The following is an 18,919-nucleotide window of genomic DNA, read 5'->3' on the forward strand; positions in this document are numbered from 1 at the left end:
ATACACCATGCCTGGCTAATTTTGTAGTTTTAGTAGAGACGGTGTTTCTCCATGTTGTTTTGGCTGGTCTCGAACTCGCAACCTCACGTAATCCACCTGCTTGGCCTCCCAAAGTGCTGGGATTACAGGCATGAGTCACCGTACCCAGCCAACTCACTATCATTTCTAATGTAAATCACTTGGAGAAGTGAGTGCTCAGAAAGCCATAATAAGAAAACCTTGGCCTCTGTAGGACTTGGCTGCCTATACTTATATTTGGGACACAATATCCTGTTTGTGTACCTGGTTGATCAGTCATGGATATATGATGGTTTCCACAATGTATAGGATGGGTCATAACTAGCATAGAAGAACGAGCCAGACCTTAGTTGGCTCTTTACCAAGACCATATCACTCTGCATCTGTCTGTCTTTCAAAACCTTTAATATCTTGTCTAATACTTTTATATATAGTCCAGGCTTATGCTAGCTGATCATAGATAGTTAAGAGAAATTTTATTTTTTCACAAGCAAGATATTAAGTAGAAAGTGTGTGGAGGTCCTTTGACCCTCAAGTGAAACCAAGGGGGTTGTGGCAATGATAATTAGGAAGAAATACTCAAGTGGGAGATGAATCTATAGATTAGCATAGGCTGCTTGATCCAATTGCCTTAGCCCTGTGGAGTTTGTCTTAGCAAGAATATTTTATTGAGATATCAGGATCCATTTAAACATCCTAAATTACAGGTTGCATGTTATTTAATGATGTTATTCTAGTATTAAGATTGGGTAGAGCTTTAATTGACAAGCTATGTGGTTATCCAAAACTAGATGGGTTTTTATAGCATCTCAGTTTGTAAGCTATTACTAACATTTAAATTTGCTTTGGTGAGTATCTATGATCACAGGATAATGTTTTCTTGTTTACTTAGGCCCTCACTTCTTTTCACTCCCCACTAAGAAGATCTCTAGTAAAGAGGAAAAAAAAAAATAATAGTTTTAGACTTTCCTTTAGGGAAGGGGCTCTTTTTCTTCAGGAAAATATGCTGCACTGTGTTGGAGGATGAGACTCTGATGGATGGAGATATATATATGACAATACTTGAAAAGTGTGCTTAGAAAACATGCAGTATTGGCTGGGCATGGTGGCTCACGCCTGTAATCCCAGCACTTTGGGAGGCCGAGGTAGGTGGATCACGAAGTCAGGAGTTCAAGACCAGCCTGGCCAATGTGGTGAAACCCCATCTATACTATAAATACAAGAAAAATTAGCCGGATGTGGTGGTGCGTGCCTGTAGTCCCAGCTACTCAGGAGACTGAGGCAGGAGAATCGCTTGAACCTGGGAGGCGGAGGTTGCAGTGAGCCGAGATCGCGCTACTGCACTCTAGCCAGGGCAACAGAGTGAGATGCTGTCTCAAAAAAATAAAATAAAATAAATAAGAAAAGAAAAGAAAAGAAAAGAAAAGAAAAAGAAAGTATGCAGTATTTTGCTGCAGGAGAGCACACAGGAAAGATGAGAAAAGGACAGATAGGGGCCCACCTAAGAAGGTAGGATGCCAATGACTGAAAATGATAGCCACCACGAAATAAATTATTCTGTATTTGCTGACATACATATGAAGATTCAGGTGCATATTTTGCATGTTTTTAATTTTTAATTTTGAAGTAATTTTATATTACAGAAAGCTGAAAAAAGTACAGAGAGATCCTGTAGGCTTTTCACCTAGTTTCCCCTAATGTTAACAACTTGTATACCCGGGGTTCATTTGTCAAAATGAAGAAATGACCATTGGTATTATACTACTAATTAAACCACAGATTTTATTCAAATTTCATTAACTTTCCCACCTATATTCTTTTTCTGTTCTAGGATTCAATCCAGGATCCAACGTTTTATTTAGTTGTTACATCTCCTAGTCCCCTCTAGAGTATGGTATTTCCTGAATCTTCCCTTATGTTTCATGATCTTGATGTTTTTGAAGAATACAGATGAGGCATTTTATAGAATCTCATATAATTTGAATTCATCTTATGTTTTCCTCATTATTTTAAGGTTTTGCATTTTTGGAGGAAATATCACAAAACTAACATGTCCTTCTCAGTCCATCATATCAGGAGGTTCAAGATGTTAATAGATCTCATTTTTGGTGATGTTGGTTTTTATCATTTGGTGTTGGTTGATGGCTTTTTCCACTGAAAAAACTACGTTACTTTTTTCTTTGGAATTGATAAGTATCTTGGGTGAAGGGCCTTCTTTTATTTTTATTTTTATTTTTTGCCAGAGTTTTGCTGTGTTGCCCAGGCTGGAGTGCAATAGCAAGATCTTGACCCACTGCAACCTCAGCCTCCCAGGTTCAAGCGATTCTCCTGCTTCAGCCTCCAGAGTAGCTGGGATTACAGGCACCTGCCACCATGCCCAGCTAATTTTTTATAGTTTTAGTAGAGATGGGGTTTCACCATGTTGGACAGACTGATCTCGAAGTCCTGACTTCAAGTGATCTGCCTGCCGCAGCCTCCCAAAATGCTGGGATTATAGGCATGAACCACTGCACCCAGCTAAAGTGCAGTGCTTTAAGACTATTCAATTTTATTCCTTCTCAAATGTTCACCTATGAATTTTAATCTTCATCAATGAACCTTGCCAAAGAATAATTACTGTGGTGTTTGCCTAACCCATGATTTCCACTTTCCTCACTTCTTCTATATTTATTAATTGGAGTTTTAAGGAAGAGTTGTCCCTTCTCCCACATTTAGTTATTCATTCAATTATTTATTTATATCACTATGAACTCATAGATATTTATTGTAGTCTATGGAGTTTAACCTTATTTCATTGACTGAATTGTTCAACCTTTGGTATTGAAAGTTTGAAAGTTTTTTTGTTTTTTTGGTATCGAAAGTTGTTTTCTTTTTTTAAAAATTTACTTTTTTCCTATTTTGTGATAATTATTATAGATGGGGTCTTGCTATGTTGGCCAGTCTGGTCTTGACCTCCTGGCTTCAAGGAGTTCTCCTGCCTTAGCCCCTGAAAGTACTGGAATTACAGCCATGAGCCACCATGCCTGGATATCCTGTTTCTTTTTAACAGGTCCTTCTTGTTTTAGGAATTACTTACTTTTGGCCACCATAGGATGATTCATACTCAACTAATTTGTCAACTCTTCTAGCTGAATTCTACTTGCCAATGTCAGGTAGCATCTACCCAAGGCAAGCAAACACTTACATCATATCTCTTTCAGAAGACACTTACTGCCCTAGACTTCAGGTTCTTTAGTTGACTTATGACTTCTGACCAAGAAAGCCTTAAATTTCTCCTTGTCTTGACAAGATTCTTTCTGAGTACAGGCCCCTGACTTCCCTTTTCTTAAAGGATCTATTTTAGAGAACTTCCCATTGTAAATTCTTTCTCTGTCCCTTTGTGATGTAAATCTTGTCCCAGTTTCTTCCCAGTTTAACAACAAGAGAATATCTTTCTTAAGCATCTGTGAACTATCTCTATGAAATGTAGTTATCAAGAAAGGTAAAACCTCTATTTCCTACTCTCTATGGGAGGGTAGAAGCCTATTCAGTAAGTACCATTTAGCAAACACAGATGGTCTAATGATACTGACCATCTCTACTAATGTCCTCCAGTACTCTTCTACTAGCTCACCCCAGTGCTTAAAACTTTCTTCCCTTTGTTTCAGCAGAGTTGAGTTCCATCTCTCCCTCCATTCCAGCAGTATTGAATAAAATTCTCCTTGGCTGTTTAACTCAGTCAGTGAAATTATTATTTGACAACTATGATTGGCTTTAAGAAAAGTCATGGACTTGTAGAGTTTTGGCTTTGGTTGTTGATGTAAATGTGGAAGCAATGCTTTTTTTACCCACATTCTACATCTTTACGTAAAAATCAGAGATATTGCAATGTTAAGTCATTTTACTTTGTAAAATTCTCATGTTATCCCTCAACATTTTCACAAACCTTCACATATACACAAATGACATATAAAGTGATTTTGAAGAATGTTACAATGTTGGGTAACTATAATGGAGTAAGAAGGGAATAGTTATTCAAGATCACTCTCAAATGAACACAGTAGATCAAGATCAGAAATGCAGAGAAGAAAGGTGGCCTATGGGAATATAAGTCCTCAGAAATTTATGAAGTTCTTGAGTAAACTTGAGACTCTCAAAGAATGGATGAAAAGAAGCTTGACTGTTTTATTTAAATTTCAGAATATGGAAACTTCTGCTAACTTTGGGTCTTAGGTCATAAACTAAACTCCTGACTTCAAGTGATCTGAAACATGAATGATTACCCAGTAGTGGAGTCAGAAAGAAATAATAGTAGTATGTTACTCAAATTGATATAAACTATTTTATTTTACCTTTTTAAAAACCTAATAAGTGGGCAATAGATTATATATTATGTGAAATATAACTGCTTATTTTTCCTTGTGCATTACATAATCTATATTCAATTTATAATAATATAATGAGAATAGATTTTATATTTTCTTTGCCATGAGTGTGTGACTACAGGTGTTGCATCTGGTTTTCAATGGAAGGAGCTATAAATAGCATATTTATATGGATCGTTAGTCTTGGTACTATATTAAATCATAATAATATGGACACATGTAAGCATAATTTTTGGACAAGCAAATGCCATGTTAGGAATTCTATATAATATTCCTCAAATTGCTATTTTATCAAGAAAATTGTTGTTAGAAAGATAGAATGAAATTTTCAAATTTCCATAAACAATTTGGAGGGATACTGGTAATTATATTCAATTACACATTTAATACATATATAGTAATAAAATTATATTCATTGCAAAAATATGATTAAAAGAAAATACACATAAAACTAGGAGATATATAATTCTCAGATCCTACTTTAGTTGTTATACTATTCATATAATTTGTCATTATAAAATTCATATAGTAAGATTTAACTTTTAAAAAGTCACTAGAATTGGTTTTCAAATTGTATTCCATGCATCTATTTACCTTACCCACCAAAATGTTCTAAATATGTCTTTTTCTGCACAGGGATCTTTTAAACTGTTTGAGAGCAGAAATGGTGCCATCCAACTCTACAGTAGACATCAATAAATGCTGGTTGATGATGTTGTGGATGACTCATTGTCAGTATTATGACCAAATATAATTGTACTATGCTATAATACAATAATAGGATGAAGGTATCCTGATAGAAGCAGGAAAGCTTATTTATAACTTGAAGAGCCTCATTATCTGACTGAGTAGTCTGTCTCTTTTTTGATAGATTTTCTTTTCCATCTTTGTGGTCAGATTAGCTCACCTTCTGTCTACTTCCAATTTACCGTAAACTGGGGCATGGAATTCAGGTAACCAAACTTACTTAAATTGTGAGCAAAGTGTAAGTTACTAGGCACTGAATAGCATCTTAAAGGCATTCTCGTGAATAAAATAGGTAGACTTTTAGAGAGTGTTGTTTGATTTCCTCGCAACCTTTATAATATTTATTTATTGAACTGTTTTAGAATTTCTATATTGTCAGTTTTGGCAGCATCAAAAGACAAGAAGTATATCAGCCTTCTGGAATGAGGAACCAAAGAAGACACAATGCAATTAAATAAATTAAATTTAGTGTAAATCTTTGCAATATTTATATTTAAAAATAAAAATGCAGGGCAGTTTTGATATGGCTTAGTTATAGTTTATTTTTGTAATGGGCATTTCAGTTGAGTGTTAAATATGAGTAAATGATTTACATGAATATTACAAAATTTCTATTACAATTTTGGTCTTTGTAGAGTGCAAACATAGTGTCCTGAACAAAGACCATTATTATTTTCTTGACTGGTCAGAATTCATCTAGAATTTGCAGTTCTGTCTGGAAGTCATTTTATGAAAGAGACAATGATATACTGAGATACACCCAAAGGAAAACCTTGATTCTGATGTTCTGGTTAAGAAGTTCTAGAAGTGTCTGGAATTGAGGAGTTCTACAGAAAAGGAATAGGTGAAGGAATTAATGAGAGAATGGGAAGATGACTGTTAATAGCATCTGATGATTATTTTTCACATAACTGCAAGGTCATCTTGTGAAAAATAGATTACTTATACTCCTTTAGGTTCTAGAGGTCTGAATTCAGGTTATCATGTAGACATAGAGAGGAAAGATAAAGATTTTCTAGTAACTAACTCTGTCTAAAAATGGAATTCAGTGCCTTCGAAGGAAGTACATGCCTGTTGTTGGAAGACAAAAGTAAGGTATCAAGTGGAAAAAGGGTTGAGAGTTCAAGTAGAATCTCCTCACCTGATGAGGTCATTGAGGTCCTGGGGCTGGTCCTCACTTTGTTGGGAATAGAAACTATTGTTGATGCCCCTAAACAAATCAACCAGGCTTTTAAAGATTGACTCTTGCTAAACAAATTTTCCAACATTTCAATGTATAATTATATATATAATTTTAGAGGAAAGATTGTAAAGGCTTGATCTTCACCTTCTGGATAAAATACATGTTGCAAGAAATATATGGCCATGCTAGGATCACATCTGTCAAAAAGATAAAGATATTCACATCAGGTTTTTTGATAACTGCTCACATCAGCACCTTGTTTTAGGGGCTCCATACAGATCACCACCTTTGAAACCACTTTTCTTTTCAGAGAAAGGTTTATGCTACAGCCACACTTAAGTGTAAATTTCAGTCATTATGATACATGCCAAGATCATGTATGAAATTTATCTATGAGAAGATTACTTCTGGAGGTCATAGGTCTCATTTATTATGTTTTAATTTTTATTGGTAAAATATGCATGGACTGCTTTATTTCTCAGTCCCAGATAATCCAGCATTGGACTTTCAGGAAAGTCCAAAAAGTGGTGAAATCATCATTGGTCACAAATGTTATAGATGGAATGATATTTTGGAATAAGATACTATATAACCTGTAAGATCTCTCATGTCTACAAAAAAAATTGTCTAAAATGTTATTCGTGTTTCATTTTTTTATTATGAAAAATTAAATGCACAGAAATGTTTAATCACTAGTACAATGCACATTCATATTCCCATTACCTAGAAATAACAGTTTAACCATAGTTCCAGAGCCATATTTCGGTTTTTCTTAAGCTACTTCAAAGTAATTTGAAACATCATAGCATTTTATACCTAAATATTTCAGCAGGAATATTCCAAAATAATGAACATTCTCTTATATAACCACAATATGATCACGACACTGAAGAAAATTAACAATCACTTCTTAATTTTTCTTAATACCCAGTTTATGTACAGATTCCTTCATCCATCTCCCAAATGCCTTTTACAACCTTTATTTATTTCTAGAACAAGGACAGAAACTGGATTCACAGATAAAATATAACTATTTCTTATGTAAAAGAAAGAAAACATTGGAGAGGATCTTCATTTATAGGAGACCTGCAAATATTCCCTATAGAACTCATTTCCATGATTGTGACAAATGGATATTAACAACTATTTCATCTTATTATTATTGAAATGGGATAATTTTTTCAAAAGTGCTCAATAGAGGGACTAGCATACTAGAAGTGTGAACAAATGTCAATCACTATCATTATATTTAAGACATAGATAATCAAATATACCTGATAATTTACTCTGACCCAGTCCCTGAAGCCTATAAAGTTTTATAATAAAATGAGACAGTTTTATAACTGTGAATGTAACCCACTGGGTGCTAAGAGTGTTTTTTTTTTTTTTGATGGATGAGGAAACTGAGCTAATTAAAGCTAATATATATTTTAAGTCTGATTTAGAGATCTATATATAAAAATGTAGAAATGTATATCACTTCTTAAAGTCCAACTCCAATTCCTAAATGTTAACTTTAAAATATTACAGAAAATTGCTTTTAATGAATTCTCAGGAATATATTTGAGATCATAATTTAGTATGCTTAAGATATCAATGCATAAATCTTGCTTAAATAAATTTGTTCTCAAAATTTTAATTAAGTTGAATTTTTGCCAAAAGCACTTTATATTTTCTAAAATTCCATCAAAATGCTCTATGCTATTTATATTTTTGATGTATTAAAAATACATCTATTTCCCAAATGCCTCTAGGCTTATTTTAAGAAAACACGTATATGTCACTATTAAGTTTGAGATACTCTGAAGGTAAGAACATGAGTTATCATTTGAGAACTGTTTCTCTAATGTGTATATATACCATGTGTATATTTTTAAAGTTTATCAAACATTTTATTTTTATTGTTGAGTTCTAGCTACCCATTCATATGAGTGATGTGAATTAATTAGAAATTCCCTAGTATTTATAAAATTAAAAAATTCATAACTGTGGATTATTTATTCACAAAATAATATTTATATGTTTCATCCAGTTTCATGGATAGAGAAATTAACAAAGTTATATGATTTACCTAAGAATTTAATTTCCATGATAAAAGTTATAGTTAAGGAAAGCAAAAAAACAAAAATGTGGAAAGGGAAAGCTACTAATGAAGACACAGGGACTGAAACATCAAATCTGTCACTAACCAGCTGGATAGTTCTTTTAAGTCATTTCCCCTTTCTGGGACAATTTTCTTATCTGCAAAATAAGTGACTTGGATTCTGGGGCTTCTGAGAATAAGATAATTATAATGGTGCTATATTTCTATGGCATTTATTGCTTATGGAAAGCAATTACTCAAAATATTTCATATTGTTCTTGCCTAGGCTCTGTGAGGTAGACTACATGAATATTTTAGTTATGCTTTTCAATATTGTGGAAAGTCTTGGAGGCCAAGATGATACATTTATATACATTGTTTATATGTGCACCATTTACTGAGTCCCTAATACATTCCAGGTACAATTGTTTATAGACATAACTTATTCTCACGCAACCTCTACAAATGTATTATCATTTAATATATGAAACTGGAGTTTAACATTGTTAATTGCTGGATAGCTAATACTTGGCAAAAGTGGAATTTGAATGGTGGTCTGCATGACAACAATTTCTGCATTTTCCCTATTATATCACTTTTTCCCTTTCTTTTCCTTTTGTCTCTTTTAAGGGGTAATTATAGTCATTTAAATTTTTTAAGCAGATAAATAATGTAAGCATATCAATATTTTATGTAGTAGTAATGAGCATAGAACAATTAATAAGGAGACATGAAGATGAAAATGATCAATTGTGCTATTAATATAGTCTTGGAGGAATAATAAGGACAAGAGTTTGAAAAGTACTAGGAAAAATGCGTAAGAGAAATGAACCTAAGATCTGTGTAGAGGTAAAAGCTTGGCATTTGTGTAAATGTGGGTAACAATGAAAATATAAGATCAGTGATATAAAATTTTGAGCTCAAAAGTCTGTGTTTTTTTTAGCTCTTGAGTATTTCTGTTAACAATCACAAACAAACGTTTATCATGCAATATGTTCCTACTTTAAGAGAACTTATTTTCTAGGGGAAGGAGACAAAAAAAAATCTAAAAAGTACAAGTAAAAAATTATGTGTAATGTCATAATTGTTATTCTGAAAGATGATATTGTTTTCAACAACATCTCTAGCAAGTGAGATCGGATAGTTGTGTTCACAAGATTAGACTGCAAGAGAGAACAATATGAACGTCTAGGGGGAAGAACTGATAACATGTTCTAAAAATTTTGAGAGAATAATTACACGCACCTGAAGGATGGAGAAAGGGGCATGTACTATATGAGTTTGGCCTGAAAATATGATTAAATTTGGACCAACAAATTGGGGGAAGGGAAGATGAGCAAAAATAATTAATGGGCAATATCTAAAGATATTTACCTGCAGCAACAAATAGCTTAGCTTAGCTTGAGGGTACAGTGTGTTGAAGGAAATAAGATGGAATGAGATTGAAAAGCTGATAGGAACAAAGGTTATGATGATCCCTGTGATGTAGTAATTCTACTCCTAGATATAGACTCAAGAGAAATACACACATATGTGCACCTAAAGAAAAGTCCAAGAATACTCATTATTGATCATAGCCAAAAATGGAATAGTTTTCAAAATATTGTTTATAGAAAAAAATGAATAAATGTATGGAAATATATATATATGTTTCTGGAGTGGAATAATATCTGTACAGAGCAATGAGAATTAACAAAATATAACTACATGCAACAGAATAGATACATTTCAATCATTTAAGTGCTGAATACAAAAAGCCAGACACAAGAATTCATGTGCTATGATTCCAATTTTATAATATTGAAACATGGGCAAATCTACAGTTTTAGAAATCAAGTTAGTGACTACTCTTAGTAGATAGTGACTAGCAGAAGATAGAAGGAGGCTTCGGGGTGCCTGTAATCTTTTTGTTTCTTGATTTGGCTGTAGGTACATGGATTTGCTGTGTTAGTGAAAATTGTTCCAACTGTACGTTTATGATTTAGGCATTTTATATGAATTTTCTATTTTAATCAAACAAATGTAATGGTGATGTTTGAGGAATTGATACCCTTTATTTGATAAGGTGATGTAAAGATAAGGAGGTTAGATGAGGGATTGCACAATTTCATCATATTCAGAAAGATTGAATCAAGCAGTAGCGAAACAAGAAAATTTAAAACAAAGGAGAATATTAGGACCAGAAGACAGCAGGAATGGTAATACTAATACATAGAGGGAAATGGATGTGATAGAGGATAAAATGAAGAACTAGCAGAGTAGAGCAAAGAAAAGGGAATACTTTTCTAAAATATAAAATTTCAAGACTGGAAGGCAGGAAGTATCACAGAGAAATATGAAAATCAAGAGGATAAACGGTTTGCCTGAGTATGTTTTTCATCATTCTGTGATCAGGTATTCCTCCCAGCAGTGAATGTACTGATCACAGTATTGGGAAGGAGAACAGGACTGAAGAGGTTGTTTGGAAGTAATCTTCATAGCAGTGATGGTTGACGTCATGAAAGTAGCTGATGTATATGTACACTATACAAGGAGTATATCTGGCTAATTAACACATGCATTACCTCACACGGTTATCTTATTTTGTGGTGAGAACACTTTACATTCACTCAGCATTTTTCAAGAATAAATTTATTATTCACTGTAGTCACCATGTTATATAATAGATCTCTTGAACTTATTCCTCCTCTCTTTTTTTTTTTTTTTTTTTTTTTGAGACGGAGTCTCGCTCTGTAGCCCAGGCTGGAGTGCAGTGGCCGGATCTCAGCTCACTGCAAGCTCCGCCTACCGGGTTTACGCCATTCTCCTGCCTCAGCCTTCCCGAGTAGCTGGGACTACAAGCGCCCGCCACCGCGCCCGGCTAGTTTTTTGTATTTTTTAGTAGAGACGGGGTTTCACCGTGTTCGCCAGGATGGTCTCGATCTCCTGACCTCGTGATCCGCCCGTCTCGGCCTCCCAAAGTGCTGGGATTACAGGCTTGAGCCACCGCGCCCGGCCTTATTCCTCCTCTCTAAATGAAATTTTTTATCCTCTGACCAACATCTTCTCAACCCCTCTCCCTCACAACCCCAGCTCCTGGTAACCCATACTCTATTCTCTCCTTTTGTGACATCGTTTTTAGATTTTGCATATAAGTGAGGTCATGTGGTATTCATCATTCAGTGTCTGGTTATTTCACTTAACATAATTTCCTCCAGATTCCATGAAGTCACACATGACAGAATTTCATTCTTTTTTATGGCTGAATAGTATTCCATTGTGTATTCCACAATATGTATACACTTCAGAACATAATGTGGTACATAGTAAGTACTTACAATTTTATTTCCCAATGTAAACCAGAAAAGAAAGAAAGTAGATGAGTGCACTAAGGGAGAAGATAATGAAGAAAGTTAAAAGGGTTGGCACAGATTCTTGGGGAGATGCACATTTGGTAGATAAAGGGAGATGGAGGACTCTGAGAAGGGGCAGTTGGGTGTAAGGGGAAGGAAAAACCAAGAGAGTGGATCACGAGGCCAGGAGTTCGAGACCAGTCTGTCCAATATGGTGAAACCCCATCTCTACTAAAAATACAAAAATTAGCTGGGCACGGTAGTGGGTGTCTGTAGTCCCAGCTACTCGGGAGGCTGAGGCGGGAGAATTGCTTGAACCTGGGAGATGGAGGTTGCAGTGAGCCGAGATCACGCCACTGCACTCCAGCCTGGGTGAAAGAGTAAGACTCTGCCTCGAAACAAAACAAAACAAAAAACAAAAATAAGAAAGCGTCTCAGGGATCACTTGGTCAGTACTTTCAGGAGTTATAAACAAAGTAAGGATTACAAAGACAGAGAAAAACAATAAAAATCTGTGTTCCCTGGTCACTGGAAAGTTTTATAGCAGGTGTTGGCAAATTGTAGTAAACAGGTCAAATTTGGCCTGCTGCCTGATTTTGTACATGGGCTAAGAATGGGCTTTACATTTTTAAGTGGTTGAAAAAAATCAGAATAGATGTAATCAGATATGATCAGAATAATATTTGTGGCATGTGAAAATTATGTAAAATTCAAATTTCAGTGTCTATACTAAGGTGTGATTGGAACAGGGCCACAGTGATTTGTTTACATAATATTCATGACTGCTCTTGCAATATAACAGAGTAACAACTCTGCCAGTTGAGTAACAGAGTGACATGGTGTGAGTTGCAAAGCATATATCACTATCTTGTCCTTTACAGAAAAATTCTGCTGACCTCTCTTTTAGAGTTAAAATAGTAAATGAAATCTATGCTTAAAAATGCCTAATAGTCTATTGGGATAACACAGCTTTTCCTTGAAAAATATTGGATAATATTATAAATAGAGTTCTGAGATTCACTGCAGATAGTAAAGAACTGAATCTATTTGTGTATGTAATGGTTGACAGTTAACATCACTTTACTTTAAAAGTGTGTTCTAAATATCACTTGATGTCCAAAACAGCCTGTCAGGTAAAGATCATGGTGTAGAGTTTAAAGATTTGGAAACTTACGTTCTAATGTGACTATTCTTTGGAGAACAATTGCATTCAAAGGTAGAAAGTGATAGAGAAATATCGTCATGGAGAATGTGTGTATATTGGCTATTGTGGGCAATATTATTCATGGTTGTTGGCTTAGTGATAGAACAAAAACTCCAGAGCTATATTTTCTGATCTACATCCTGATTCTACCATTGACTGACACTATAATCTTGATCAATCACTTAATGTTTCAGAGAGATCCAATTTCCTCACTTACAAAATTGGGATAATAATAATTCCTCATAGGGCCGCTGTGAAGATTGAAGTTTAAATGTGTTCATGGTTTCTAGAAGAGTGTCTGTCATATATGTGTTAGCTGTTTTTCTTGTGATTGGTAACACATTCCAAGATCAACAGATACACAATATAATCTTATTCAGATGGCAGTGAATCAAAAAGCCTTTGACAGTTATTTGCATCAGAGTTCTGCTCTATAGATCTAAGCAGGAGCCTAAACATATAGCCACCAGGCGATATGCATCAGAGATATTCTACTTACCTAATTTTTCTTAAGCTTTGTGCCTCAGTTTCTTTGTTTAATCTGCACAAAATAATTCAATAAAGAATTTTTCACCTAGACTTTCTAAACATCAAGTATTCTCTTAAGTCTTCTTTTGGAATTTTCAGGGTGGTTGAAATCGATCTATGACATATAATAAATCATAGAAGCACTTAAAACCTTCTGCAAAGGTGTCAGTAACTTAATGTTTTGTTGCTGCTGTTGTTCCCCCTGAGAAAAAGGACCAGAGTTCTCTAGAACTTTTAATTTTGAAAACTATTGCCCAACTTTTGGACCTTATCTTGTCAGAGGTAAATGTCTGTTGTTGTAATTCACCATTCAAGTTGAGATGTTATTAAGGAGATGAACTGCAACCAATGAGCTCCCTGTCCACAACAGGGTCATTCTCAATCTTATCCAAAAATTGACTCTGTTCCCTGCATGGCAGGTGGATAGCAGTTGCAATTACTATCATTTTGTGGCTAGGGAAACTTAGACAGGAGGGTTAAGTAACTTCTTCAAGGTCATATTGGAAATCGGTGGCATTCCAAGAAACAGAACTTGGAGTACACTTAACCAGTTCAGCTCTTGAATAGGTTTAACTTTATTATGAGAACAATAAATAATTTTCCATAATATACCAGTGTATATTCAGCACTGTTTGTTAGATCTAGCATCACAGATTTATGATCTCTGAGATACAGCATGTAAAGAGAAGCCCCAGTTGAACCTATCTGGAGCTATTGTAATTTGAACATTTAAACGCTTTTTATAAGAATGGAGAGAATGATAATGACCGGTAGTCAAGATGGAGAAAACCCATTTCTGTTTTTGAGCTAGTTTAATGGGTTGGTGGCTTATAATTTACTTAACGTGCTTGCATATTACTTTTCATTTCAGTAGTGAGCTGTGTCTTCATTTACGTGCTTTGCCATATGCCAGCAGTAGTAAAAGTTGCTCCTCTCTTACAACCTCACATAGGACACATTTCCTGAGAAAAGAAACTACAAACTACTTTCAGAGGCTAAGAAATAGCACTATGTCAGTTAAAAACTTTGTCTTTTACAGCTTAATTTGATTCTTCATAGAAAAAATACAAACAAAATTTAAAAATGTATTGGACATACAAAAATATTTTGATAATTGTATTGAATAAGAAATAGCTACCATTTATGGAACATTAAATGTGTGTCAAGCATTATGCTAAGATATTTTTAGAAAATTCAAATCAAAAGTATCATTTGTTTCTTTATTATGTTAAAGTTGAGGCATGACTAATTCATCCTGTAATTATACATATACATGTAGGTAGACATAGTCTCATTTCAAGTTAAATTATGTTATACATACATCTTTTTATATGCACTTTTCTAGCAAAGGTGGTGTATTACACTAAGTTGGTGTTAATTTAAAATTTGAAATGCATTGGAAATTTGCAAAGCCCCCCATTTATTTTATACAATGGATTTAAGTATATTGGACACTAAGTTCTACAGTGTTATTCTAAATGTAACTTTGTAGTTCTAGAGCAAATTATTATAATTTAATAGATTTTTATATGAAATATTAAGCCTGGAAAGTTTTAATTGAATGGCTTTAACTATATTGTGTGTCTGATTTTAAATGAACAAGTTTTATGAATATCCTATAATATCTACTTATTCCTAAAATGCTTTTGACATAGTGGAATGATTTTAATACTAATTATCACATGTTTTAGGCCAAGATGACTCAACTGCCTGAGGCAGAAAAAGAAAAGATTGCTGAGCAAGTTGCTGATTTCAAGAAAGTAAAGAGTAAGCTGGATGCTGAGATTGAGATATGGGATGATACAAGCAACGACATCATTGTTCTGGCCAAGAACATGTGTATGATCATGATGGAAATGACAGACTTCACCAGGTAATTATGTGAAAAACAATGTGTAATACTCAATGGATAAAAATATTAGTCATATTAGTGAAACCTCAAGGTTCTCTGAGTGTCAAGTGCCAAAAATCAAGTGGTTAGAGGAAAGGCAAATATAGTATTAGAAAGTTGTAGGTGTACAATTCTAGAGGTTTTGATCAATAAATAAATATGGCAAAGTTTCTCATAAACTTGTGGAATTGGTTTAGGCACCACTTATACTCCCTCACCTTCCACTTCCCCAGGCATTTGCTCTGTGTATCATATTAGCATTGACTTCGACAAAGAATTTGGTAAACCAAGTGATTAGCTGGTATTGAAACTATCTGAATGGTTGCGTTTCATAGCCATATAATTTTAGTTACAGTGATTTATAGCATAATCAGGATAGTGGTATGTTTTGCTTCTGAGATCAGAACTAGATATATTTGAAAGTACAATCACTTAATGATAGCCATGAAAAAATGTGCATTGTGGGCACATTCCAGAAGTCATAAAAATGTTTGTTATTGTTTTAAAATGTCATTTTATAGAGCTAGTCAAAAAGCAATAAAATATGTAGTGGCTGCCCGACTAGTTACTAATGTACACAAACTGTAACAACTAAAATAATTCAATCATGGTGTAGTTATAAAAGCCACAGAACAGAAGGATACACTGAAACAGACCTAGTACACTTAGAAAATTTTTCATTTGTATTACCATGTAGTATGCATTTATATGGTACCATGTACCATTGGTACATTCACTTATACCCCAAAACAACTTTCAGGGGGAGCAATAAAATAACTGTTAATTTAAAAATCATAATTAATGGAGAAAATGTACATAAATCTTTCAGTGATATTAAAATTGAGAAAGAGTTTATGAAAATTACATACAAAATAACTGATAAAGAAAGGATTGTTAAATTGAACTTCAAAAAATGTGCATCAATAGAATGTACTAAGCAGTATTGAAATGTAAATGGATAACTGGATAAACAAAAATGTGATTCCATTTATATGTAAAGAATACTTGCAGACATAAAAAATTAATACTGTAGTGGAAGAATGGACAAAGAATATGATTATATTATTAACCAGTTTCTCCTCATAAAAGTTATGGCAGATAAATATTTGAAAAATATTTAAAATAAAATAGTTAAAATAAGACATATTTTAAATCTATCAAATTTGCCAAAACATTTAAAATAGGCTTGGTACAGAGTATGGTGGTGAAAATCTAAATGGCATAAGACTTACAGTAATTTGGGAATATGCATAAACTAAAAATCTTTATAAATTTTTCATATGTGCATCATCTGTATCCATATCTGTACTATACTCCAGGGAACCTATCCAAAGGAAATAATATAAAGTGATAAACTTTTTATTTTAATTTGTGATGGAGTCTTGCTATGTTGCCCAGACCAGAATGTAGTGGCGTGATCTCGGCTCACCTCAACCTCTGCCTTTGGGGTTCAAGTGATTCTTCTGCCTCAGCCTCCCGAGTAGCAGGGACTACAGGCGCACACCACCATACCTAGCTAATTTTTGTATTTTTAGTAGAGACAGAGTTTTACCATATTGGCCTGGCTGGTCTTGAACTCCTGACCTCATGATCCGCCCACCTTGGCCTCCCAAAGGGCTGGGATTTCAGGCGTGAGCCACCGCGCCTGGCCAAACTTTTCTGAATAAAGGAAACCTTTGGCCTCTGAAAGTCTGCTGAGAAATCAACTCACAAAAGGCAGATTAATAGGTGAAAAAACAAATTTATTTATCATGTATACATGGTAGCCTTCAGAATGAAGACCCAAAGACACACGATAAATTGTTTATTTTTATGGTTAAGTTCAACAAAGTATGGGCAGTCATGTAGAAATATTATGGGACAAATAAGGTATGATGTTGTTAATAGACTGAGTGGGGTACCCAGCAAGGCCTGTCTGTCTAGATTTTTCTTGGCTTCTCTGAACATGTATTTCTACCTTCTGGATATGGGGTAAGACCCTTGCTGGAATAGAGGTCTTATGACCTACAGTCAAACAAGGTAGGTAGGAAAATTATTTTATGATTAGTGTTATACAGAGAGATGGAGATCGTTTTAGAATAACATTTTTATGTGTTATCACTAACTTTGGGGAGAAGGGGTTCTCACTTCTGTGACCCACCTTGGAGAAGAAGTATTCTAGTATTTATGACTAGCCTCAGGGGAAAATGGAACTGAGCAACAGGAGAACAGAAAAAATCAGAGAAAAACTTTTGCTTCTGAAGCTGCTGCTAAGTCCTTCATTTGGGGGTATATTTTTTTCTAAGCCCCAACAGGATAAATATAGAATTATTTAAAATAATAGAAAAATTGGGATGTTTAAAAAAATGGTTGCCTGCCATATGAAAAAAGAGTCTATAGAAAATAAAGTCAAATTTTTTAAAGAGTATAAAAGTAGTCTAAATTTTAGAATCTATTTATGTATATGGATGTATGGATATTCTCCTATGCATATTTTTTCTTTGTTTTGTTTTATACCAAACTTACTCTTTACAATAGAATTCAATTCTACTTTGTATTCTTTTGAAAGAAATCCACTTTCCAAAGATTATATGCAGTGAAGATTTCATTGGAAAGTGAGAAAATTAAGTTTATTGTGTATTATACATGGGATTTCATAAAAATACCTCTTTAAATGTCTATTTCTATTTTTCCCAATTAACTCTTGACATTTTTCCAACTCTAGCCCATAGCTTCTAAATGTTTTCTTATTCCTCTTCATATAGAGAATAATTCAGTTTTGGCCCATGGTTCAATTTCTGCAGGCAAAAATTCTGAGAAATCTGTTTGTATTTGTCTCTGCCTCTTTCTTTCTCTCTGTCTCTGTTTCTCTCTCTTTCTCCACATATATAATCACATGCATATATAATACAAACATATATAACATAGACATGTATATACCTGTATACAGGAGAGAAAACTACACCTTCATGGTTTTAAATAATGATTATGTTTTAGTAGTTGGATTGTGAATAATTTAATTACTATTTTTAATCTTCTATAATTTGTTGCTGATTTAAGGTATCAATACATTTATATGAAAAACAACATATGGAATGAAACCTGAACTATAATAGCTATATTATAATATCAACTTGGTGACCAGGTGTGGTGGCTCACACCTGTAATCCCAGCACTTTGGGAGGCCAAGGTGGGCAGGTCACCTGAGGTAGGGAGTTCAAGACCAGCCTGACCAACATGGAGAAACCCCATCTCTACTAAAAATATAAAATTAGCCATGCGTGGTGGTGTTTGCCTGTAATCCCAGCAACTTGGGAGGCTGAGGCAGGAGAATCACTTGAACCTAGGAGGCAGAGATTGCGGTGAGCTGAGATTGTGCCCTTGCACTCCAACCTGGACAATAAGAGTGAAACTCTTGTCTCAAAAAAATAAATAATAATAATATCAACTTGGTAAGTGGCAATGAGAAGACTCTTAACCTTTCTCACCATAAAGTAGTATAAATAATTCATGGGGATATATTTATAGACAGGATTTAGAACTAGAAGGGAAAACAATGAAGGGCAAAGCCATGAGGAACAGAAGCTTTG

The 18,919-nt window shown here is 34.2% G+C and overlaps 1 protein-coding gene across 1 annotated transcript in view; it reads left to right on the forward strand.

Moving 5' to 3' along the window:
* Window positions 1–18,919, forward strand: part of CTNNA3 (catenin alpha 3) — a 1,732,244-nt gene that overhangs the window by 1,561,903 nt on the left and 151,422 nt on the right. The window contains exon 13 of the mRNA XM_025397086.1: window positions 15,157–15,332. Coding sequence (XP_025252871.1) covers window positions 15,157–15,332 — 176 coding nt within the window. The remainder of the gene's footprint in view (window positions 1–15,156; window positions 15,333–18,919) is intronic.

The sequence above is a fragment of the Theropithecus gelada genome, chromosome 9, assembly GCF_003255815.1.
Source record: "Theropithecus gelada isolate Dixy chromosome 9, Tgel_1.0, whole genome shotgun sequence".
Lineage (NCBI taxonomy): Eukaryota > Metazoa > Chordata > Mammalia > Primates > Cercopithecidae > Theropithecus > Theropithecus gelada.